This window comes from Anthonomus grandis, chromosome 10 (assembly GCF_022605725.1).
Source record: "Anthonomus grandis grandis chromosome 10, icAntGran1.3, whole genome shotgun sequence".
Lineage (NCBI taxonomy): Eukaryota > Metazoa > Arthropoda > Insecta > Coleoptera > Curculionidae > Anthonomus > Anthonomus grandis.
This window is the reverse complement of record NC_065555.1, coordinates 17,701,386-17,727,355: the sequence shown is the minus strand read 5'-3', so window position 1 is coordinate 17,727,355 and position 25,970 is coordinate 17,701,386. Positions and strand designations below refer to the sequence as shown.

At 32.8% G+C, this 25,970-nt stretch overlaps 2 protein-coding genes and 1 long non-coding RNA gene across 8 annotated transcripts in view; 1 reads left to right on the top strand and 2 right to left on the bottom strand.

Moving 5' to 3' along the window:
* LOC126740991 (titin-like) overlaps nucleotides 1–25,970 on the top strand; it is a 50,759-nt gene that overhangs the window by 9,854 nt on the left and 14,935 nt on the right. For 2 of the 6 annotated variants that reach the window (XM_050447219.1, XM_050447218.1), the window contains 5 exons: nucleotides 13,323–13,469; nucleotides 13,529–13,638; nucleotides 13,711–15,601; nucleotides 15,663–15,886; nucleotides 24,770–25,325. In XM_050447219.1, coding sequence (XP_050303176.1) covers nucleotides 13,323–13,469; nucleotides 13,529–13,638; nucleotides 13,711–15,601; nucleotides 15,663–15,886; nucleotides 24,770–25,325 — 2,928 coding nt within the window. Of the gene's footprint in view, nucleotides 1–4,883; nucleotides 4,961–5,175; nucleotides 5,766–13,322; nucleotides 13,470–13,528; nucleotides 13,639–13,710; nucleotides 15,602–15,662; nucleotides 15,887–24,769; nucleotides 25,326–25,970 lie in introns of those variants that run through there. The other 4 variants (XM_050447220.1, XM_050447221.1, XM_050447222.1 and 1 more) reach the window with 4 other exon arrangements.
* Nucleotides 1–25,970, bottom strand: part of LOC126741003 (uncharacterized) — a 35,878-nt gene that overhangs the window by 8,069 nt on the left and 1,839 nt on the right. The gene's annotated exons all lie outside the window — the stretch shown is intronic.
* LOC126740998 (RING finger protein 37) lies at nucleotides 218–5,369 on the bottom strand. Its single transcript, XM_050447235.1, has 3 exons — nucleotides 5,236–5,369; nucleotides 5,019–5,133; nucleotides 218–1,461 (listed from the first exon to the last, which is right to left on the bottom strand). The coding sequence occupies exon 3, from the start codon at nucleotides 1,446–1,448 to the stop codon at nucleotides 243–245; it is 1,206 nt and encodes a 401-aa protein (XP_050303192.1). The 5' UTR covers nucleotides 1,449–1,461; nucleotides 5,019–5,133; nucleotides 5,236–5,369; the 3' UTR covers nucleotides 218–242.

The following is a 25,970-nucleotide window of genomic DNA, read 5'->3' as shown; positions in this document are numbered from 1 at the left end:
TTAGATTTACTATTTTTTTTAATTTTATGTTTATTTAGCTGAAACAGTTTTTTTTATTTCTATATATTATAAATATCAAGGGTCTAAGAATTAAATATTTTAAAATAATAATTTAGCTTACCAATTTGGAAATACTAACACATAACTTTGAAAAATCATGGTGTGCTAATACTTTTGTCCCTTACTCTAAGACTAGGATCATTAAAACTACTTGAAATTGCCATTCTGATCCTCATGTTTTATTAAAAATCGACTTTTATTACCTCACTTTTAACAAATTGTTTCATACATTCCTTACAAACACAATTAATTTTACACATATCTAATAAACATTGTCGGCAATAGAAATGTTCACAAGGTAGTTTATACAAATATTCAAAATTCTTTTTACACCAAATACACCTACAACTTTTTCCCGAATCGCCTGTAAAACACGTAAAATTATCACTTTTCTTAGACTTTTCTATTAACTGGTCCAAATTATCCGCACTACAACTGTGACCGGAACTAGAACCAGGTTCAGCGAGCATCGTCCTAAATTTTTTATGATTATCATTTTGTAAACCCACTAAGCTTCTTTTTAGCTGAAATGTTTCTTTTCTATGGCTATTTTTAAGCAAGAACATATCGATCCTACTCTTAAGACCCACATTTAAAATTGGTTTAGAATTATCAGTAAATTTGACTCCAGTGAACGGATCGCACGGTTTTCTTCCTAATGAAACTTCACTTTCCTTGTGCTTCTCTAACGTGCTCAAGTCTATAGTGTTTCCACTAGGCAACGTGTAAGGGATGGACATCAGTTCAAACGTTAAATCGTCCTTAAAGTCTCTTGGAATGTTAAAACTGTCCTTATCCTCCTTATCAAGCATATTCGACTCTAAACTAGGAATTTTAGGATGAAACAACTTCTGCACAGTTTCTCGAGTTTTCTGTGAACAAGATTTTGATGGCACACCCCAGATTTCAGCTGAGGCCATACAAGGAACTGACTTTTCGGTTTTGAAAATGACAATTTTCACTTTAGAAGCTTGGAGGAAACTCGTGTGAGAACCCTTTTTAAAGAAATGTAGGGAATGATTGGTACTGATGCCAGGTGGTGGGTTTGACCCTGAGTATTTTCGGTTGTTGCAAAACGCCACCCCTTGGGTCTCATAAATTGCCCTTCCAAGTGAAACGTATGGGGAATGAGTGGTTTTTGCAAATATTTCTATACCGTTACATCTCTGGTTGCCTACTGAAGTGTTGAGGATTATGTAAAATATGTTTACGCTACAAAGTAGCTCAAACTCAATTTCCACCGGTGGTTTTACGGAAGGATAAGCGATAAATCCTTTCATTTTTTCCAATTGTTTTGAGCTTATAAGGTTCTCTACCTCATAATTGTCCGTGCACATGGGTTTTCTAATTAGTTTGGGTAGTAATTTGGGATCCAAAAAATTAAACATTTTGGGTGAAGACCTGAAATAAAAGATTTTTTTTTATATAAGCATATGAGTTTTTAAATCATATTTAAACTTATTTTATTAACGGTAACACCTACTTTTACCAAAGATTATGCCACCTTTAAGGTTTGTCATGAAAATTTTGCTTTTGAATTATGTGTCTAATTAATTTAATTATAGAATCTGTACGAATTTTCAAACGTAAAAGAATCTAGTCTATGTCTTACAGCCACTGAAAGGCGACCATAATAATTCTCATCCAGGATTTAAGGAATTTCCTTCACCAGAATTATGAAGCTGTCAAGGTTTTCAGAGTTTTTTTCAACTGTATATAAAGATAATGAATTATTCGACTAGTTATGTCTTTCAGAAATGTGTTAATGTGAATTATTACCAGTTAATGTCACGGGAATAATTGAGGCTGTAAATTTAATGCCTTTTAAAATTAGTTGTGGACCAGATGGTATTCCAAGTTATTTTCTAAAAAAATTTGTATACACCTTAGCTATACCTCTAAATTTAGTTTATTTAACAAGTCCATGTCATTGGGAATTTTTCGAAGCTTCTGGAAAGAAAGCCATGTTAGACCTATATTTAAATCTGGAAATAAATCTTCTGTATATATGTATTTAAAGTGAAATACCTAAACTATTCGACTATCTCTTTTCTCAAAAATTAACCAGTGATTGCCTTGGTTTATGGGGAACAGCATGAATTTATTAAAGGCAGATCTACTACAATACTAATCTTTTAATATTTACAAATTTTATTTTAATAAATATAAGGCAGTCTTGACCAGGTCGACTCTGTATGTACTGATTTCTCCAAGGCCTTTGACAGAGTGGAGCACAATCTTTTGGTGGCAAAGTTAAGGGTCTTGGGGGGTCGGTGGCTGATTGGCTGCTTCGTTTTCGTTCTAATAGAACACAAAGGGTTAAATATGGTAATTTTCTCTCTAAATCAATTGATATATCATCAGTCGTGCTACAAGGGTCTCATTGTGGACCTCTCTTATTTAATTTATTTTTGTTAGATTATCTCAATATATAAAAAAAAAACAGGTCAATACTTATGTTTGCAGCTGATGTAAAGATTTTCAGGCCTGTGACAACAATAGATGATGCATGCTTCTTCAAGAAGATATAAATTACTTTTAATACATGGTGTAAAATAAATCATATGGACCTCAATATAAGCAAATGCTCTCAAATATCTTTTTCCAAAGTAAAGGAACCAATATTTTTCAATGATACCATTAATCAAATTAATTTCAAAGTTGGTACTGAAATAAAAGACCTTGGTGTTGCACTGGATAATAACCTGTCATTTAAAGGACATATGTCAAACATTATTTCTCGCTCTCTTAGGATGCTAGGTTTTCTGATTAGATCTGCAAGGAACTTCGATTTTTACAATGAAAAAACTATTGTGCTCTTGTTCAGAGTAGGTAGTCTTGAGTATGTACAAATATCTGGAACCCTAGTTATATAACTCATGTTCATGCAACAGAACGTGTCCAAAAGAAGTTTCTAAAATTTATTAGTTATAAATGTGGCTATAACAGAGATAAATATTGTTATGGAGAATTAAGAACATTACTCAATATTGACACTTTGGAAAGGAGAATAAACCTCGAGATGACTTTTTGCATTTTTTTGCATAAAATTATAAATGGAACAATTGATTGCTCTGATCTTTTAAATCTTATATCTCTAAATGTACCTGATAGAAGAAGCCGACACACAAATGTTTTTCATATTTCTTATCATTCAACAAATAATGGCAAAAATAATCCTATTTCCATTATGTTAAGAAATGCAAATACTATGCAACAAACTGTAGATTTTTTTAATACTTTAGAGGCTAGTTTTAAGAGGTCAGTAAAGCAGGTTGTAATGTGATGTTTTATATAAATTATTGTGATATAAATTTTAATATTTTAGGTACTTTAAACTTTAGAAGTGGTTGTGTGAGCTTTATCTATTATTTTATTACCATATATGTATGCTATAATTAGTCTATTTATTGTAAAATGGTAATGCCGTAAATAAAAAAATAAGTTAAATAAATAAGAATCTCAATTATCAAGAATCACTTCATTTGGAAACTCTAGAGTAAAGTTATTGCATAATTTACAAGAAGAAAGATGTTCTGCAGAGGCACTCCTGTCAAAAAAAAACCTAATAACTCATCATTTTTGGCCATTTCTTCATTTGTGAAGCTCTAAAATGATGTTATTCCCTAATTTACCAGAAGAATAAAGATGTTGTATATCACAGGCTCTCCGCCTGTTAGAAAAATCAAATCAAATATGCTTTATTTTCACATAACATAAAAATGTTGTTGACAAATCTGACTTAAATATAGAATAAACAAACAGACAATAAAAGAAATAAATGGGAACACAAAAACTAAATTCGTCAATAAAATTAAAATATCAGAACTTATAAAACATTTGAATCTCACATAATGAAGCATAATAAAAACCTTTCAAATAGTAGTAACTAAAATTGGTCCCTTCTTAACAACTCATCATTTTTGGCTAGGATTTTAGAGATTTCATTGACCAGAGTTATGAAGTTGTCAAGGAATCTCAATTATTAAGAATATTTCTTTATTTGTGAAGCTCTGTATTGATGTTATTGCCTAATTTACCAGAAGAATAAAGATGTTGTATATCACAGGCTCTACACCTGTTAGAAAAATCTTAATAACTCATAATTTTCTGTCAGGATTTTAGAGATTTCCTTCATCAGGGTTATGAAGTTGTTAAGGATTCTCAATTATCAAGAATCACTTCATTTTGAAACACTGGAGTAAAGTTATTCCCTAATTTACAAGAAGAAGATAGATGTTGTATAGCACAGGCATTCCTGTAAGAAAAATCCTAATAACTCGTATATTTCTGGCAGGATTTTAGGGATTGCTGTGACCAGAGTTATATGAAGTTGTCAAGGAATCTCGATAATCATGAATTAATTCTTCTTAAATGTCTGGAGTGAAGTTACTCCCTAATTTACAAAAGGAACAAAGTTGTTGTATATAATAGGCACTCGTGTAAGAAAAATCCTAATAACTCGTAATTTTAAGGATTTCAATGACCACAATTAAAGAAGATGCCAATGAATCACACATTTTAAGTTTTTAGGGTGAAGTCATTTACATTTACTAATTTACTGATTATTCATGTTATTAAGCATAAGCACACGCACTCCTGTTGTCCTAAAGATTGCGGGTATTTAACAGATTTTCGCCCATTTTAAACCTTTTATAATAATCATAATAATAAACGTCGATAATAAATAATTGACTATTAATAAATTAATATTTTGATAAAATAATTTAAAATTTGGTTAGTATTAAACTAAATGTTGTATATGGCAACCCTGTATACTTCTGTCAGATCCTGTCAATTGTCATTATTGTCACAAGTCAGTTTGGTTTTTGAAGCCATATATTCGTGTTCTGTTTTGAAGTTACTTGAAAAGTCAAAGAGAAATTCCAGCTTTTTGGCGGTACGTTATTCTTTTTAATATGTTTTTCCCAAACTGCCACTAATTAGGTGTGTCATACCTGTTAACTAGTAAAGGACACCGGCTCCGCAAGAAAATAACTTAAAATCCTTCATTTGATTGCATGGGGTCGTTGAAACTTGAGAACGGCGGTTATCGCTTATCCTACGTACGTCCTAAAAACATCGATCGATAACATTCGGATTGTTTACTTCACTATATCCGCCTTCAAAAGTGCCTTTATTATGAATGCTTTGTTTTAAATAATAAATATTTACCCCGAAAAACTTCTTCCCATTGTCATATTATCGGATTTATTTTATATTTTCCAGTATTTTTATCAAAATTTCGGTTTTAAACTCATTACCCGAACCATCGAAGATTAGTTACTTTTTTGACTGTTCGGTTGGCACTACGGACAGATGCTTAAAATTCGAGTCTCTGATTGGCCCGGACAGTTGACGTATCATTTGAATTTTCCCAAAGCAACAAACAATCCGAATAAAATCGAACGTGGACAAGGAACGCGAGAGTAGTTTTGACTTTCATTTGTGAATAATGCTTACTATTTGTGATATAAATGTTTTTACGAGCGATATTTCCAGATAAAAGTTCAAACGAATTAAATAAAATGTACGGGTATTTACGTTTATTGCGTCCAAACAAAGTGTGCCTCCAATATGAACTTGAAGAAGGTACACATACAATTGGGACCACAAACAGTTGCAACATTTATTTGAAGCAAATTAACCAGAAAGACTCTGTGCTGGATATTTATGCCGTTGTTAAAGTACAGAAGAATGGAGTGGTAAGTCTTGTTTAATATATGTAACACTTAATGATAATTACATATAATCATTATTGGAACTAAACAAACCCAACTTGAATGTGCAAAATCTTAAAAATGTATGCTGAACTCTTTTGTCTTTCCAAATTGTGTGTATCCAAACAAACTAAAAATTGCAAGAGAGATTTAAATAACTTAAGGGCATTGGTATTTCTATCATACCCACTATTTCTAAAGTAATAGAACTCAGAATTATGAACTTCTTAGATAAAAACAAACTACTGTTCAACATACAGTTTGGTTTCAGGAAAAAATTATCTACAAACAGTGCAATACTTACTCTTGTGGTGGATCTGGTTGATGCATTTGAGAGGGGGGAATATGGGGCAGCTACATTCTGCTATCTCTCAAAGGCATTCGACTGTGTTTGCCATAAGACACTACTTGATAAAATTGAGGCTTATGGGGTCAGGGGAACACTCCCTAAAACCTACTGGAATCATACTTCTATAAAAGACAATAACTCACAGAAATAAATGTACTACAGTCAACAACAAAAATGGTACTGTCAGGGGTACCACAGCTTGGACCAATTTTATTCATCATTTATTCAAATGATTTGCGATTCTGTCTAGAGAATCTAATTATATTGGATAAGGAGCTCTCTTTTAAACTGCATATATTATCATTAAATAACAAACTAGCAAGTGCCAACTTCTTACTAAGAAAAATAATGCTATATGCAACAACAGGGATTGGTAGAATTGCATACTTGGGCATTTTCCAGAGTCTAATGATGTATGGTGTTTTGGGATGGGGTCAATCTACACACTGCCATTCCATATTTATGCAACAAAAAAATACTAAGAATCCTAACAAATTCTACACTAACTACTACTAACACACAGCCTCATGTCAACCACATTTTAAAAATATTAACCTTCGCTGCAACCTACATACAACAAGCACTCCAATATGTAAAAAGCCATATTGCTAACATGTCTACTCACCAATTAATCCATATTCATGATACAAGAAACAAAAATCAAGCTATGGTTCCCCAACATAAACTAACTTTAACTCAAAGAAATTTTAAAATATTATCCATCAAACTTTTTAATTGCCTGCCAGATAAAATAAAAAGTTTGCCCTCTAATAAATTTACATTCAAAATAAAAAAAAATCTTGCTTCACATAAGTCCATATCACATACAGGAATTCTTGAGGTTTGACTGGGGTACATGTCCTGTAAACTAATGCCTAGCCTGGTGGAGCTATTACTAATTATATCTATTCCTATTTTGTACTATTTATTTGTGTTAGCATATTGGCATTTTATACAAGAACAAATGTTAAAAAATACATAATTTATCAATAGTTACAATTTTATCACTATTTTACTAAGTAAAATCTTTTGTTGATTTATTACTTCTTAGTATTTTATAAAACAAATTAAAAAAAATATATGTTATCGATTAGGTCACAATAGTTTGCAATCAATTTACTACTTAGCTTTTTATTACTGGTGTTACATGTTTGATAACTATCTTATTAACAAACTAAGTTGTTTTTCTCCCATTAGTTTGACAATGCTTAAACTTAGATTGTATTGTAGGTTCTACTGTACAATTGTATTGTACTTGTATTTTTTGCAAATAAAGATTCATTCATTCTCATTGCTTATACAGGGTGCCTCCGATTAAGTCGGCATTATTGGTATCATTGTTAATATTTAAGATACAGGGTCGGTTAAATTAGCAAACTAGTAGGATTTTTTCTGTTTCTGAGGCACCCTGTATAGTGACCAAACTATGTATAATGTAGCTTAAAACAAACCAGTAAGCAATAGATACCCCTTATAGTATCCAATAAAATTTTTTTAAATGTCTGAGAACAAAGCCAAGCATTTTTATGATTTATCTATACTCTTGGTCAGATACTCAGTGAAAGATTTTCTTAAAAAATGATTCTCTTAAAAAATTACTACCAAATTTTTTACTTTGTTTACATTTTTCAAGGGTTCCCTGTCAGTCTGATAGGAAGTAGTGTGTTTTCTGACCCTCTTATAAAAGCTAATAAAGCACTTGGACAGACTAAGCTTTTTATCCCTACACCAATCAGCAAGCCTGCCCAAGTCTTCTTGCAAAAGTGTCTGATCTCCTTGACTTGAATTGTTTTTGTAATTGTAATCAGCAAAGCCAAAGCAAAACTGTTTTGCTAGCGACAAAAGATAGTATTTGCAAATAAATTGGAGAGAAATGCCCCTCTTGAGGTACCTCTGAGGTAACAATAATTGCTTCAGACAAAAAATAACCTGCTGATGATCCACAAGAAAACTAGCATTTTAACTGAGAGGAACCACACTAAAACCCAAATCAAACAACCTACTCAAAAAAACTTCATTATCACCAAGACTATGATTGAAGAAAGAACAATTTAAAATTTTTAAAAGTACTAAATTTAGGTTCAAACAGATTTATTTGTCCAGCAACCCGCTAGTGCTGTAAGCCAGTTGTGTAGTTGGTTCATTCATGCCATAGTTAGTGTGGTGAAATAGTATTTCAAAAGTTTCTCTAGTCTTATATTTGAAAAAAGAATTTTTTAAGAAGTGACAACTGAAGGCAGTCTATACATTTATTACTTTACATAGAGAACATACATCAAGTAGCATTCTTCTTGACTCTAGTGTAGGCAAATTTAGACTATCTCACCTTATTTACATTTCTGTGATATCGACTTCTAAATGCAGCAATTCTCAAAAAAGTTTTCTGGACTTTTTTGAGCTGCTCAATCCAAGACCAAACAACAGTAGCTCATAATCCAAAATTGGTCTGCCCAGGGTGCAAAAAAGCAATTTTATGGCATTTATTAATATTAAATGACATCCTGTTTAAATCACACCAATTTAAAAATGATTGAAGATCCTCTTGTAGAAGCGCAGCATCATTAAAAGACATGATACTTATAAAAGAGTTTGCGATCATCCACAAATATTAGAACACATTTGCATTACCTCATATTGATTTCTTAAATGAAAATATGTTCCTTATGAAGGGTTGATACTCTTCCTTTACTCTATTTGCCAAAGGTTCCACCATTTGTATAATTTTTAAGTTGTCAAGGGATAAAACAATCAGACTAATAATCTATGGTTCCAGAGCTTTCATAAGATCAGACAAATATGAACATAGAACAATTGTAAGTGCATCCTTCAATATCTCTAGAATATGTTGTCTTTAGCTTATTATATTAAAGAATGTTTTTCTTTAAAATGAAAAAAGTTGATGCAGGAAATGGTTTCATAAAAATTGAATGGTTTAATAATAAGCTATACTCTATTTCAGAAGTGTATAGATCAATAAACTGGGGAATTCCGTTCTGTTTGGCTACATTTCGTGGTAGTTCATAGGCGCAGGTACTTATAATATTTATGAATTTAATTTTCACGGATTAAATGCCTTTATTTTGAAAGAGATTAAATACTAAATAAATACTTTTAATCCTTTTGTATAGGTACCTATCTTTTAATGCTTTGTAACATGCAAAAATGGGGTCAGGTAATATATACAGACTATAAATACTTTTAAATCATATTTTAAACGTCAGTAGTCACTGCTACGCTGTAGTGTAATCACAATATTATTATCCCAATATTTAAAAAATGGAGGTATTCTGTCCAACGAAAAGATGTACTAAAAATTCTCCACTATCGCTGAGTGAAAAAGTTATTATTTTAAATGTACATGATTGCATAAAACACGATTACCCTAGTTTTACTGTGCAAGAAATTGTTGAAAAATGTTCTCGAATGAGTGGAATTGGAAAGTCCACCATTTTCAAATTGTTGCGGGAAAGAAAAGTAGCAGGTCAAGTGGAATCTCCCAAGCAAAAGCCAGGACGACCTACAAAAGTCCTTGATGAAAATGCTAAATGTATAATTCGAAGAAAAGTTCACTCTTTTTATTTTAAAAAGGAAATACTCACACAAAATTTTAATGGAGCTTGGCCGAGATGACAGTATTCCGTTGATAAGTAGAAAACTTTTATGGGAAACTTTAAAAAATATGGATTTTGCCTGGGAAAAGCATAACCGCAAAGCACTTTTACTGGAGAGCGACGAAATTGTTTGTTGGAGACGACAATACTTGAGAAGTATCAAGCAGTACCGCAGGGAGCAAAAGAAAGTTTTTTATCTTGATGAGACGTGGATTAACGAAGGTTATATAGTCCAAAAAATGTGGCAAGACAAAAATATAACCAGTGCTCGCCAAGCTTTCATAGAAGGCCTGTCTACGGGTATTAAAGTACCTTCGGGAAAAGGAAAAAGACTTATAATCACACATATTGGAAGCGAAGAGGGATTTTTAAAAGAAGGTCTGCTAACCCTTGAGTCGACTCGCGCAGGAGATTACCATGAAGACATGAACTCAGACGTTTTCGAGGACTATTTTGGTGAAATGATAAAATTTCTTCCGGCTAATTCGGTGGTGGTTATGGATAACGCAAGCTATCATTCACGGCGAATAGAGAAGACGCCAACTTCAAGTTGGAGAAAGCAAGAAATTATCGATTGGCTGACTGCAAAAGGTATTGCGTTTGAAGCAAATTTGATAAAAAAAGAACTGCTGGCAATAGCAAACTTACACAAAACTCGTTTCATGAAATACGCCGTGGAAGATATAGCCGAAAAATATAATATAACTGTACTGCGCTTACCGCCATATCATTGCGAACTAAATCCTATAGAACTGATATGGGCGCAGGTAAAAGGATTTGTAGCAAGACAAAACACGACTTTTAAAATGAAAGATGTTAAGCTACAGTTTGATCAAGCCATTACGGAAGCGACACCAGAGAATTGGCGAAAAGCAGTCCAGCATGTAATTAAGCAAGAGGACAAAATGTGGGATCTTGACAACCTCATCGATCAGACAGTCGATCCTTTAATTATAATGTCAAGAGGTGATGACAGTTCGTCAGATGACGAAGAAGACTACAATCTATTATAATTTAAAATTGTTATACACTGTTCAAAAAGTGCCAGATCCAAAAGTGACATTTTCAACTGTTTTACTCTACATATTATGGTCAATAAATTTGTGAAAAAAATATATTATTCCATTTAAACAAAAGTAACTTTCTAAAATAAAATAGCATTTAAGTACATTAATTATAAGGTAAAACACAAGTCCCAGTTGCACGCCTTTGGCGAACCGTTTTCAATGTTTATCAGTGGGTAACATTGGGAAAACTCATAAATTGACCCAAAACCGGGTGGCACTACCTGCAATCAACGAAAAGAAAGAATTTTACATTGAAACTAATACCCAACTAAGGTAGTGGCATAAAATATTGGTGGATCACCAGGTACCACTTTTGCATACCTAATGAGGTTTTATTGCTCTACACACTTCTGAAATAGAGTATAGTAGGTATAGATGAAAAGTTACACATTGTATGACATCTATAAATGTATTCCTATTTTAATCACTAAGGAAGAGTTAAACAATTATAAAAACCTTTTTGCTGCAGAATACAATACAAATAAAATGTAAGAGATCCTATACAAAATTTAAATTAAAATATTTATTAGAGTTTACATGAACTTACAGGAGCTTACAGGAACAAGGAACCGTAAATCTTAGTTGTGTCCAAAAATAAAACATAATTATCTATAATAACTTCTCATAACTTTTAGCCTAAGTTTTGTTTTTAAAGGCTATGAATTTCTACATTTTTTTAATGAGAAAGGGAACATAAAAAATAACATTACAAATTGAACTTTAGATCTAGTTATAGGGACGTACGAGTATATGACTTAAATCTTTGGTGGTAACTCATAAACTAAAAACATAATATATTGTTGTATTAGTCTTGTTTAAATTGCAAAGAAGCGTCAAAACCATGAAACTCGGGCAAAAGTGTAGATTTTATGCCCTGAAGATGTGTGAATTTTTGAGCAGATATTTTAAGTTTTTCATGGAACAAACTTTCAACTTCATAGTTAGAATCATTAATTTCTTTGGATCTTTGCGGTAAATATCGAATTTGATCGGAAAAGTCAATTTTATATTCTATGATGCTATCAGGAGAATAATGTATTTCTCTTAGATTATTGACAGTGGGATCATCGGTACACCGCCCTGGTGATAGACTTAAGATAGCATAAGAATAGTTCTGTCTATGCTTCTGTACCGCATGAGATTTTTATTAGCGTAGTTTTTAAAGATTTCATGTGTCAAAATTTCTGCTATTAATGGTAATAAATATTATGGTAATGAAATTTCTTGATTTTTTAGTTATTCTATCTATTATTCTATTCTATCAGGCTATGGACAGCATCGCACTCAATTTGCGTGTGCGCGGGTTCCAGATATTCTTGTGCCACAGGTTTTTTGTCTTTAACAGAATATTGCAGTAGTGCATTTGAAAGTACCATATTCTGATTCGGGTAGCCATCACTCCAAAATATCACTGGCAAATCATCTTGACAATACTTTTCCAAATGATTAATAATAATTGTAGTAAATATGTAAGAACATAAATCCTCCTGGACTTCACTGCACCAATAGTGCAGCATTCATGAGTTTTAAAATTATAAATGGTAAAATTGTGAACCTTCCTTACCAAAACTGTAACCCTTTCTAGTTTTGAAATAAAACTTATTGGCGTTATTTACAGGACACATCTTCACTGCTTGAACATTCATAACAAATACATGACATTTACCTTCCTTGGCTTTCTCTTTATCTATATTTTGTGCCTGTATTTGCCCTGTCTTTTCCATAGCCTATTACTACTTTTTGTTTTCTTACTGTCAAATATGGTAAAATCCACTTAATATTGATATCCTGAATTCCATAACGCTCCAATTTTTATTTTAGTATATCATGATTTATTGTATCATAGGCCCTTTTAGAGATCAAGAAAGAGACCCAGTGGAATATGTTCGATGAATATGTAAAATTCCAAAGCCCAAAATATGTCCTCAGTAAACTGAAATATTGCAATGAGGGTTGTCCTCCCTTTTAAGTATCCATGCTGGATTATAATCAGGTGGTTACCTAACAAATGTTCCATAATTCTATTATGCATAATCTTTTAAAATACTTTTGAAAAACATGGCAGCAAACTAATTGGCCTATAATTTTTAATGTTTCTTGCATCACCTTTCTGAAAAACTGGTACCACCAAAGCTATTTGATGAAATATACCACTTTTCAGTGAATCATTTATAATAAAAACAAGTGCTTTCCTAATTAAAAATACACTATTTTAATAATGAATGAAATAAAAAGATGATAAATGAAAAAAACACAATATTTTAATAAGAATTCAAAAATTCATCCTCTCCACTTTTATTTTTATTTTTAATGTAGAATTAATTTTAATTTATTCTTAAAAATCTCTTTTTCATCTGTCAGTATAGTGGATGGTGGATAGTTAATAGAAGACATATTTGATTTTCTTTATGCTTTTGATTCCCTATACCTATACCCTATGGTTGGTCATTTTTATTTAATATAATTTCTCTATTACAATGTATGGAATTTCATATTAAAATTTGATTTCTCCTAGGCAACAATACAGGCTCAGAATTATAGCACTTCAGTGACCTTAAACAACAAAAAAGTTACTTTGAGGCCGCAAATTTTATTGCATGGTGCAAAATTTAATGTCCTCGGAAAAGAATTTCAATATGTCAATGACAGATTTAAAGATTTGGTAAGTAGTACATAAATAAGGCCTTTATGTGAAAAATAACATGATACTTCTCATTTTAGCTTGAAGATGATGAGATTTTTGTCACAGCTAAGTACAACATTTTAAGAGAAAATCCACATAGGAAATCAGTAAATCTGCTGGGTTCAATTAAAAAAACTCCCACTTTCAAGTGAGTAATCATTATTTTTGGGAGCAACTAGAGAACACATTAAAAAAACTGCTTACTTTTACCCTTTTTTAGGACCAAGGTCAAGTCTCCCCCAAAAACCACTACACCACTAAACCGAAGTTTACTACAGTTTTATAGGGGACATAGTCAGAGGCAGTCTCAAGATCACAATAAATCTGCAAGTTATTCTAGAGATTCCAAGCAAATTTCTAGAAAAATACAAGAGAAGGGCAACACTAACAAAAGAAAACAAGATACTTCTGAACATGAGGAAGAAACTGGTGAAAGTTTAGAAGAAACAAAACAGTTAGTAGCTGTTAGGACATCTAGTAGATACTCTAAACACTATCAATCGATTGTCGTTCATGCTACTAAAGATCAAAGTGATGCTGAAACCTCTGAGGCTGAAGCGCATCAAGCGCAAAGAAAGAGTTCTTCTATCAGGAGAAGTAAGGCACCATTAGAGCAAGATCTCCAGCAATTGTCAGATAATGAACAAATTAATAATCAGAGAAGTGTTTCCTATAAGTCCCCAAGGAACACTTCTTCAAGAAAAAGTTTAAAGGCTTCAAGAGAAGACTCAGATGATAGAGATATTGAGAATTATCAGGCATACGTCACATCACGGTCTCAAAGAACTTCAGAGGCTCACAAGGAACAAGATAATCATGACTCTTCAGAAGAAGAAGAAAATGGGGCTCATCAGACAAATATTTCATTTAGATCACAAAGAAATATTTCATTAAGGAAAAGCAAGGCGCAGAGTCGAAATGATGATATTTCAGACAATACAGATATTGAAAATTATCAGGCATACATTGCATCAGGGTCTCAAAGAGCTTCGGAGGCTCATAAGGATCAAGAGAATCATGACTCTTCAGAAGAAGAAAATGGAGCTCATCAGACAAATATTTCATTTAGACCACAAAGAAATATTTCATTAAGGAAAAGCAAGGTGCAGAGTCGAAATGATGATATTTCAGACAATACAGATATTGAAAATTATCAGGCATACGTCGCATTAGGGTCTCAAAGCACTTCGGAGGCTCACAAGGAACAAGACAACCATGAATCTTCAGAAGAAGAAAATGAAGCACATCAAACACATATATCATCCAGGGCCCAAAGAAACACTTCATTACGAAGAAGCCGAAAGGCTCAAAGGGAAGAAGCTGATCATGAGATTTCATATGATGACGCAATCACAAATAATCCGACAAACATTTCAGTTAAATCACAAAGAAAAAGTGCTTCAAGAAGGAACATAAGGGTTCAACAGGAAGAAGAGAGTAGTGACTTTTTAGAATATAAAGAAAAGCTTGACATTTCAGAAGCTGAAGTGAAAAGTCGTACTTTCAGGACCAGTTCGTTAAGAAAAAGCCGAAATGTCACAAGAGAAATTGAGAATCATGATTCATCACAGGATGAAAGCCACTTGAATCAGAAAGATGATTTTGAAACTAAAGTGAATGCCAGGAGAAGATCAGAAGGAAATACATCTGTCAGTAGAAGCGTTAACGCACTTGAAGAAGGTCCAAGGAAGTCCAGATCCAGCTTTAGACAGTCAACACAAAATGATACAATAAAAGATGGAGTCTTTGATGGAGAAAACCAATCTGTAAATCCAAGCCCTGTCATTAAAAATACAACTTTAAGAAAATCTAGGTCAAGCTACAGACAGTCTCAGACTAATGTTCAAGAAATCAATACATCACTCAAAGAAAGAAGCTATTCCAAATCGGCAAATACGACTTTGCGAACAAGTTTAAGGACTTATGATGATTCTACCCGGGAGGTAGAAGCTTTCCAAAGTGTTGGAAATATGGTGATGAATAATACATTTAATGAGTCTACACAAGATGCGAGAATGACACCACAGGACGTTATAATCCTTGATGATACTGTGGATGTTTTGTCGCCAGTACAGCCGGTAACTGAAAGGAAATCTTATAGAAATTCACGGGTAAGTTTTGGCTTAGGAGGATTGGAACTGATTTATTGGATTAATTATTGATATATTTCAGACCGATAGCTCCAGAAGATCCGCGTCCAAATTAAACGATTCGTCACTAACCAACACTCGAATGAGTCAGAGCACCACCTCGGTTGTGTCCGTGTCTTCTCAGTCGTTTTCAAGTTTCCAGAAAGGCGAATCGCGATCGGATAGCAGTAAAAAACTGAACGATGAAAGTTCTGCTTTAGAAGGGAGAAGGAAGAGCTCAATAAATAATACCCCTAAGCAGGACAGGTGAGTTTTGACCAGTTTTACATTTCATTATTTATAGTATTAATGAATGCTTAGCTGATAGGTTTTTAGATAAATTTAGATAAAAGCGTTTTTAAAGTATAAGTTTAGTAGTAATAAGTTTAAAAAATTATTTATTTTTTTGATGATATCCACCAATTTTACAAAAATGAAATAATATAAAAGACACTAATATTAATACAACTTAAGGTAGATCAAACCAAGACATAAATCAGTATTACAAACTAACCTAAAGAAACATGTCAAAGTAATGAGTCATTAATGAATTTGAGAGAGCTCCTAAAACTGGTAAAAGAAACGTGTAAGTCAAGATTATAAGATGGAAGATGTTTAATTAGTTAAGTTTTATTGAGTGGCTTAAATGTTAGTTCTAGGTTTTTTTGTGTAAAATTGTATTTTCTGGGCTCTCTCATGAAGGTAAAAGGTAAGAAGAAGGGCAGAATATATAGTAAGGGCAATTATGGTATATTCTTGCAACTAAGTATTTATTGTGACTGGCAGCGAATTTTAACCACTGATGATCCATTAACATTTTTTCATAAAATTTTGTGTGAACATATTAATAAAGCCTTTCCGATTGTATATTATATACGATTATTAAAGAAAAAATCCTCCTCCTTTGAAGTCGCTTGATATGATTGTTTTTCAATTTATTGTCCGCAACCAATCTATCAATTTCTAGTCTGAAGCTTGATTTAAACTCCTTAAAGTCAGCCTCGAGAACAAATACAGTGAACGGCAAAAATATGGAACCCAGTAAATAAAAAATAAATGAGGGCATGTTCGAAAAAACGCTCGCACACGTCGAATATTATTTTTGACTCCAGTAGCCGTGGTCAATACCAACATTCTTATTTTGAATGGAACACCCTGTATGTGATTACATTTTTGGTTTCTACACAAAATTATAAACGTTTTGATACATCACATGCCATACCTACTTTTATTCGACTGTTTTTAAGATACGCGGTTTTGAAAATTGCTGTTTTTTTGAATTTAAAAGCCTCTCAAACTTCTACTAAAAATAGAAATAAACGGATTTTACTTTTCTATTCTTACTTTTTAATTTGTTTTTTCTCAAAAGGTACAAAATATTATACATGTCAAAAAATATGCACACACAAATGCACTTAAAATTATTTAAGTATAAAAAAATAAGCATTGCTTAAGGCATGGTTCCACAGATTTATTAAGACTAGGCCACTCAAGCAAATCGTGAACTGATGGCGGGCCGGCCGCCAGAGGTACTGGTATATAAAGACAATAAAGAATTGATAATAATTTATTAAAATTGAAAAGGAATTCCTTAATTTGAATTTTGGCACTGCATAGTGCTTACAATCTTTTTTACATTTGGTTTAAATTTACTTGTAGCAACACGTAAAACTGCTTCCAAACTTTCATTTGCAAGGCGGTTTCTAACGGATAATTTCTAACTGCATTGACTCTGGCCCATTTTCAACTGAAATTGTGAAAGGATTGCTGAATATGTTTAACAGAGGTTTCAGTTTTTTAAACTCCGAAAATCTTCCGTTTTCAAAAGATTGAATCAAAATATCCTAGCTTTTCTACATAATTGAAATTAATCGCAGTTTTGTTGAATTTTTCAGCCATTTTCTTATAATTCGAAAAATGATTGTAATTTCCAGAATTCAATTGTGATCTGAAAAGTGTCAGCTTGCATCGAAAGGATGATACATGAGCGTAGAGCTGGGATATCAGTTGATTTATGCCTTTAAGCCGGGCGTTCAAGGCATTCAAATGATTTGTAATATCAACTAAAAAAGCCAAATCACACAACAAATCAGGATTTTTAAGTTCCGAAACATCCCTTTGCTTTTCCGCCAGAAATATTCCAATTTCTTCTATTAAATTTAGAAATCGTTCCAATGTCAATCCACGACTTAGCCACCTTACTTCTATATAATACAATAAATCTCTGTATTCGCTTTCGATGTCATTAAGGAATTGTTTGAATTGTCTGTGATTGAGTGCTTGTGATTTTATGAATTTTACAGTCGAAAGTACCACTTTCATGACATTTTGAAATTCAATTTTTTTAGAACAGATGGCTTCTTGGTGTATAATGCAATGAAACTGCATGAGATCTTCAGCGTTTTTGTTTTTTTCTTGCAGATGCTTTTTCAGCAAAGTAACTAGCCCGGAATTGACACCAATCATTGAAGGAGCACCGTCACTCCCGATAATTTTGATAATTCCAAATCAGTTTTTGAACACTTATCCAAAAGTACATTGTAGTAGTAGTATATCAATTCCTTTGGTTTGACCTTTCAATGAACACATTCCTAATAACTTTTCTAAGACTTCAAAATCTTGAGAAAAACACCTCATATGAATATGAGATGTTGAGCTATGGAACTAATATCAGTGGATTCGTCGAGTGCTAATGAAAAAAATTCAATGATCTTAGTTTTTCAATTATGGTACTTTTAGTTAATATTCAAGAACGAATTTGGAATCTACATATACTGATGAAGTGATAGGTAGGTGACTTGAGAGAGAAGATGATTTTCCAGTACATGTGGAAGAGGTACAGGATTTATTTCTGTATGTGGTAATGAAGCCGATGTCGATGGTAGATCAGGATAATATGTTTTCTTTGAAGTTTTACCTTTGGGATTCACATTACCAAAAATAACAGTCTCTGCGATGACTGGATTCCCTCCAAATCTGCAAACTTTATTGGTTTTTTTTCACCTCACTACCAATCTACAATAAAATCTCAACTTAATTAATGTTATTATAAAATAGTAAATATAATAAAAAAGCGAAAGTAAACGCACCATCCAGAATGTAGAGGAGAAGGTCTGAATATGGGCCCCATTTTGTTTTTTGAAAATATTAATGGTGTCATTGAACGAATTAACCTGTAATTTGGAAACCTTATTACTGGGAACATCCACTTTAAAGTTATAAACACGGTTTTAAAAAAATACTTAATAAGAATGGTGTGATTTTCAAAAATCAAAAAGTATAAATTTTTAAGATTTATGCTTGAAATATGGGTCACCCTATAAAAGTAACAAAAAGTCGTATTTAATCGTAAGAAAATATGTATTTTCAAAAAACAAGACATAAAAATACTCATTTACAAAAATTGCAAATATATTCGCCGCGTTCTGTGTCCGCACAAGCCTCATGCGACCACATATTACACATCAAACAGCGCACCCACGACTCGCCCTTGCCATCTTCATAGAAAAGTCCTTTACAATAAATACACATTGCATCTTCGTTTTCAGGAAGAGTTTCGAATTCTTCAATGGCTTTATCTTCATCATCGGGAATGAATATTTCGCCATCTTCACTCTCAGAGTCAGACGTCTTTTTTCGTTTTGGAAGTTTTGGCTGGGACTTAGATTTACCCTTGGAGAAAGTTTTGCCAAACACATTCTGTTTTCCTTTTCTACTAACATTTTTAGTTTTTTCAATAGAAGTTTCAAACTCGTTTTTGTATGGAGAAGACGTTATAATTTCAGACTTAGAAGACTTTTTTCCACGATTAGTTACTTTTCTTTTTATGGAAGGGACTGGGGAAATCGCAAAAGGCGACACAAACCTGGGTGATTTTGAAAAACTAGGTGAAGTGGAGGCAGGAACATCATCAACACATCTAGAGCATCCGGGTTGGGGATCATTATTGGAACATGGCGGGTCAGTAGATTTAGCATTTTTGTTAATTTGAGTTGCTGGACTGGACACGGGAGAGGAACTTTGATCTGGGGAAGTATTGCTGTCGATGGAGTTTTCTCTAAAATCGCTGCATCTTTTAGCTGCTTCAGCTTCTTTAGTAATAAAATCAGCATCACAAAAAATGTGTCTATTAAAGGGATAAATGCCTGTCACTCGAAAACTGTTGATTGCTATTTGTGCAGTCTGTGACTTTAGGGATGCCTTTCCCAATAGCTCGGCTATTTCATAAACAGAAACAGGACACTAATTAACACGTATCCAATTTCTTATTTCTTCGCTACAGTTGAGCTTAAATGGACCCATAAAACTTTTATCTAAGGGCTGTAATTTATGCATAGAATGAGGGGGTGGTAGTGACAATATTGAAATGTGATTCTCCCTGGCTAAGCTAATAACTTCCAAATTGTGGGTGTGGCTGTAATGTCCATCCAATAATTACAAATTAGGGTCATCTTGAGATTTTAACAAATTGTATAAAATGACAAAACCACTTCGTAAAGAGATTTTGTTGAATCCACCCACTGGGATGTACGTCATAAATTGTCCCCGGGGAAGCTCCACGAATTAACTGGTCATTTTTATTGTTCGTGGGAGAAATTAACATTGGCGGTAAGAATTGTCCACCAGCACTCATACACGCAACAAATGTCACAAGCGATCCTCGTTCAGCTGAAGTGATGGCAGCTATCTGTCGTTTACCTTTTCGACCAATTACAGTAGGGATCTTACTTTGCACTATTGATAGGCCTGTCTCATCGACATTAAATATTCTGTGCGGTGGAAAATTGTATTTATTGTATTCCTGCTCCAGATTATCAAAAAAACGTGATGCGTTTTCTGCATTAAAACCAAGAGCTCTTGCAAAAGACGTTCCAGTTGGCTTTCTTAGGGAAAGTATTTCCTTATGGCGACGTAAAAATCCATCAAGCCAGCTTCTTCCTGCTATTTCATTCCTAAAGGGGCTATTCTTACCAATTTTTTTCAACTAAATTGTACGCCATAATTCGAATGTCTCGTCTAGTGAGACCATAAAATTTTGCCTTCATTGTGAGAATGTAATCAACAAGCTCCTTCTTCAGTTGACTACCTAAAACTGTTTTTCTTCCAAGGGTAGTTGCGGTTATGCGCTCAGGATCTCCATCGACTTTAGAAAGCCTTTGTAAAGTAGATCTTGGTACACAAAATGTTTTTGCTGCCTGCCTACAAGTTAATAAATTTTCTTTAACAGCAGTTATAGCTTTCGTCATATAATTGGTATTCCACTGCTTTCTATTTTTTTTTTAAACGTATTTTTCCTTTGTTCGGGGCATTTTTACCTAAAAAATAACAATCGTGCCATTTTTCACAAGTCTATACTAAATATGGTCTAAATATGGGCCTGGCTCATATTTCAGACAGTTAGGTGGCCCATATTCCAAACATAACAACAAAAATGTTCACATTAAAACGAAGTATTTTAATACAATTTTGAGCAAAACTCTGTAGTACATCTTAAAGAATAACATTTCAAGACCACACTTACCAATTTTTAATTTTATTGGCTAAACATTTTTCACGAAGATACAAAATGTTAACACACGTGTATTAATTTGTGTAAACGTCGGAATATCAACCTGTCGATTGCTTTCCTATGCCATCTATGTTTAGACAGCTGAAGCTAGAGATTTGTTCGTGGATCAAATACTGTTAATCTACGCTATGTGAATCATCGAATCGGTGCGCGTTGTTGCCAATAATAGAGTGGCCCATAATAAAAGCATGGCCCATATTCGGACCTTCTCCTCTATCTGTAAGAGTTACATGACACATCTGGAGCTCATTTTTTACATTGAGTTTTAACAGGTAGATGGAAGTAAGCTTGATATGCCTGGTTTATTGTCAATTTGATTTTCTCATGAAATCATTAATTAATAAGCCACTTGATGACATGAGTAATTAATTTTATGACATTGTTTATTTGTTATGGTACAGTTGACTGTTCTTTATTTAAACTTAACTTAACTTAACTTTTAAAATTTAGAGATAATGTAAAAAAAGGTCCTGAGGTAATTTAGAATGAAATTGAGGCTCCTTCGGGAGAGAAATTCTTAATTCTTCTCTATGCAGAATTCTTTTCACAGATTTGTACAAATAATGACCCCCTTGATAAAACTTCTACATTAACCTGTCTCGAGTACCATTAACTTGCTTTGCCATAGAATCTCTGTTCATCATTAATAATAATAATAATAGTTTTATTAATGGTTTCCCAATTTCGGTTACATAATTTTTGTACGTATAAAAAAGAAAAGAGTATAAACAGAAAATAAAATATTTAAACTAGAGTACTAATAAAGGCATTTGACCTTTGAGAATATTTCAAATATTCTGAAAGGTGTACAAAAAAAAGTCAATATCTTTACAGTGGTTATTGGCTAGTCTACACAGTCTAGTTAATGGACTATTCATATTCAGGAGGTGTCAGGATGGTCCAGGGTACTGGGCTATTAAGTTTTTTAACGTATTACCAAATATTACTAAAGTTTTACCAATAAAAGATTTTAAGCAAAGGGTGAAGCATTATCTAATAAACAATGCATTCTATTCTTTTGACCAGTATCTTAATTCAAATTTTAACATGTTGTAAGTGCCATTATTCTTAATCTTTTTGTTTCTTTTGTTTTAGTATGTATCTTACGTGAAAAATATTGTTTGTAATTGTTTTAACGAACCTTTTTAAGTAGTTTCTTTTCAATTAATATTATTTTATCTTTTTTGACGTATGTAAACTGTATATGTGATAACATGAGTAAAATATTGAGTATTGAGTATATGATAATTTGTTCTGTGGTAGTTACTTAGTTATTTATTTATTAATGCTTACAGTGTCAAAAAGAAAAACACTTAGGTCAATATTCAAGAAATCAAGTTAATAAGCATCCTTAACTAACATAAAAACTAAGATAACACTTAAAGTTCGTGTTTTAAAAACTCGTCTAAGCTGTAGATCGCTTTATTGATTAGAAGAGACTTAATGTGTCTTTTAAATAATGTGTCATTTAACTGAGAACAATTTTGGATCGCGAGTGAGTCTTTGAGGGACATTAATAATTATAATGTCTAACAATTCATGATAATTAAATACATTGTTAACAATTTTATATAAAGTGGACAGATCATGCATTACACGACGATCTTCCAAAAAATCTAATTTAAGAGATTTTCCATATAATTGTTATCAGTGTCTTCTATAGATAGGCCAAGTTTGAAAGCAACGAGCCTAAGGAATTTTCTTTGAATTTTGTCCAATAATTCAATGTATATATTATCTTATGGTGACCAAACTGGAATGGCATATTCTAATATAGATCGGATATAGGAGCAATGAAGGGCTCTAAAACATTGAATGTCTTTAAAATCCTTTAAAGTTCAACTAATAAAACCCAATAGGTTCATAGCTTCACTCCTGATCAGATAAAAATGTTAATCAAACCTAAGACCACCATCAATATACAGTATGCACACCCAGATCTTTAATTTCATTAACTCTACCCAAGATATTGTTATTAATGCGATAGTCAAATAAATAATTATATTTCTTTTTGGAAACTAGTCAAAATTTTAAGCTCAATCAGTTGGCCAAACTCCATTTAGAAATTATAGCTAAATCTTGTAGCAATTTTAAGCAATCACCAAATTTATAAAAAGTTTTAAAGCACCCACGTAGAGATCACATTCACAGTTCATCAATAAATAAATCAAACAATAAAGTACCTAAATGAGCCTTCTGTGAAACACCAGAGTTGACCTAAATTTCTTTTAAGAAGGCGTTTTGAGAAACTGTTATTTCTGGACCTAAATGTCCCTTAATAGTTGAGTTTTTTCAAAAGTCTTGAATACAGGTTTGAGTATACCCTCCTTTAAGTCAGGCGATAGGTCACAAGTAATCAATTATAGACACATAAGCATTTTTAGTTTTATCCCCAAAGTGTTCGAGAAGCTAGTCTGTGATTTTCTGTCAACCAGTGTAAAGGGCTGTGTTATTGACCAACAGTTGGTATTTGTTCCGCAACGTTCGACTAAACTTACATACGTTTACTGATTTCTTGCTGAAATCATTGGAAGAAGGTTGTCATGTACATGCTCTTCATAAAGATTTCTCCAAAGCATTTGATCAAGTTAACCATGCAATCTTAATTAACAAGTTGGAGACTAATGGTATACATATTCATCTTTTATTGTGATTGAAGTCTTACCTGACTAATAGAACACACATTTTTATCCGGTGAAGATCAAGGTACCTTCTGGAGTACCAAAGAGTTCTCATCTTGGTCAATTAATCTTTAACTTTTATGTTTATGACAGCTTGTTTCCTTCATACAAAATTTGCACGTGTTTCGAGTGTTCACAGAACGGATGATTGGGTTAAGTTACAGTCGAATGTGGACCACTTGGTTCAATGGTGTGATCAAAAAATATCAGAAATGCGGCACAAGTACATGAAGAAGTCGAAAAAGCATGGAAGGCGAATGGTGATAATGTTACCAATAATTTAATTGATTCCATGCCCAGACGTTGTGCAGCCGTAATTGAAAACAATGGTTACTGGACTAAATATTAATATTTTACGTTTTATAGTTTTTATATTAAGTATATTTGCTTCAATTTTGTTGTGCTTGTAAGTTTTTTTTATATAAGTTCATATATTTACATAAAAACTATAATAAACCTTAAATATTCTTCACATTACGAGACAGTTTTACCGTTAACCAAAATGTCTTGTGCACATGTTGAAGTAGTCCATTCTTGCATTCTTTGCATAAATTTAGTGGAGGATCACCGAAACACTTTTAGTTACCCATTCAAACAAAGTTGTTTACTTATTCTAGCCTTTCAATGTTCCAAGGCGACAGCTTCTGACTGTCTGTAATATGTTACTGGTATACTGAGATTGTTGTTTTGCTCATGTGATATGTAAGGTGTCTAGTGCTGTGTTATATGCATATTCTTGTTTATAAAGATATATTTGTACATTGTGTCTTTGACTGAGCTGATTATGTAGTTAGTAGTTAGGTCTATTTGATTTAATTTTAGCTCTTAGGCTTTTACAAATTTTTGTATCGGGCTTAGCCCTTGGTTAAATAAATAAATAATACACATATTTCATTTCAGTCGATCCGGTCAATTAACCCCGGAAATGTTCGAAGCATTTACCTCGACCCCGTTCCCCAAATCGGTGAAAAAGAGCCTGGGGTCCACTAAAAAATCCATGCTAAAAGTGACCACACAAACCTCGATCGTTCAAACGGAAGTAATCGTGTCAAGCATGGAAGTTACATCCGATTTCAGTAGGATCCGTAGTCCGAGCGTAATTGAAATCGATAATTCCACGGTGAGAAGATCCAGAAGAGCCTCGACCACCAAGAACGGACATCACAATTGCATTTCGTGCGGTGGCGGTGAATCGTTGAGGCTCAACAAAAGTTTGAGTGACCTGAAGGACTTGTCTTTAACGGTAGATCAGAAGACGGAGAATTTGTCTAGGAGTGCTAACGTGTCGTCATCTATCAGGAATAAGTCCGCAAAGGCTACTGCGAAGGAATCTGCGGAACTTTCCGAAATTGAAACGCCAAAATCACACGTGAAACCCGCGCGCCGCTCTTCGATGGCTAATCATTCCGCTTATAATCCAGTTTTTGAAGATATAACTCCAGTTACACCTATGCAGGTACGTTTGTATTTTCTAAGCTTAGCGAATGTAGCTTTTTTGTGAATTATTTCTCATAACCTCAGTTTGTAAGCTTGCTTAATTTTTTGTTGGATATAGGTAAAGAAAACTACTCCAGACGATCGAGTTATATATTTTGTTCGACGTTTCGATCTCTGTGAGACCACCCTCGGGACTCTAAAAGATACCCAAAAATACAAATAAAATCATACATTCACAAAGGTTCAATTTTCGCAAAGGAATAGTTTTTGTTCAATTAAAAGAAATTTTTTGTTTAGTATCATTTAAGTATTTTGCATAAAATTAATTCTGGTAAAGAATTGATTATTAATGCGTAAATCACAACTAAACTTAAAGAAACTAGCATTTAACAAAATTTCTAAACTTTTTTAATTTAAAAACCAAAAGTTTCTATGAAAAGAGTGCATAAAACTTGCATATCTATCGGCTGTTATAAATTGTTAGGATAAATATACCTGGGGACTCGCATAGTAATAATCTTATGCTATGTACATTGTGTTACTAGTAGGTTGCTAATTAAGTTGAAATGAGCATTACTGTTTGTCAACATCCTGTTTTTTATTTATTTTTCTTGGATATTTTTTAATTTCATTTTTATAATTTTGCAGTATAGGTAGAATGTCT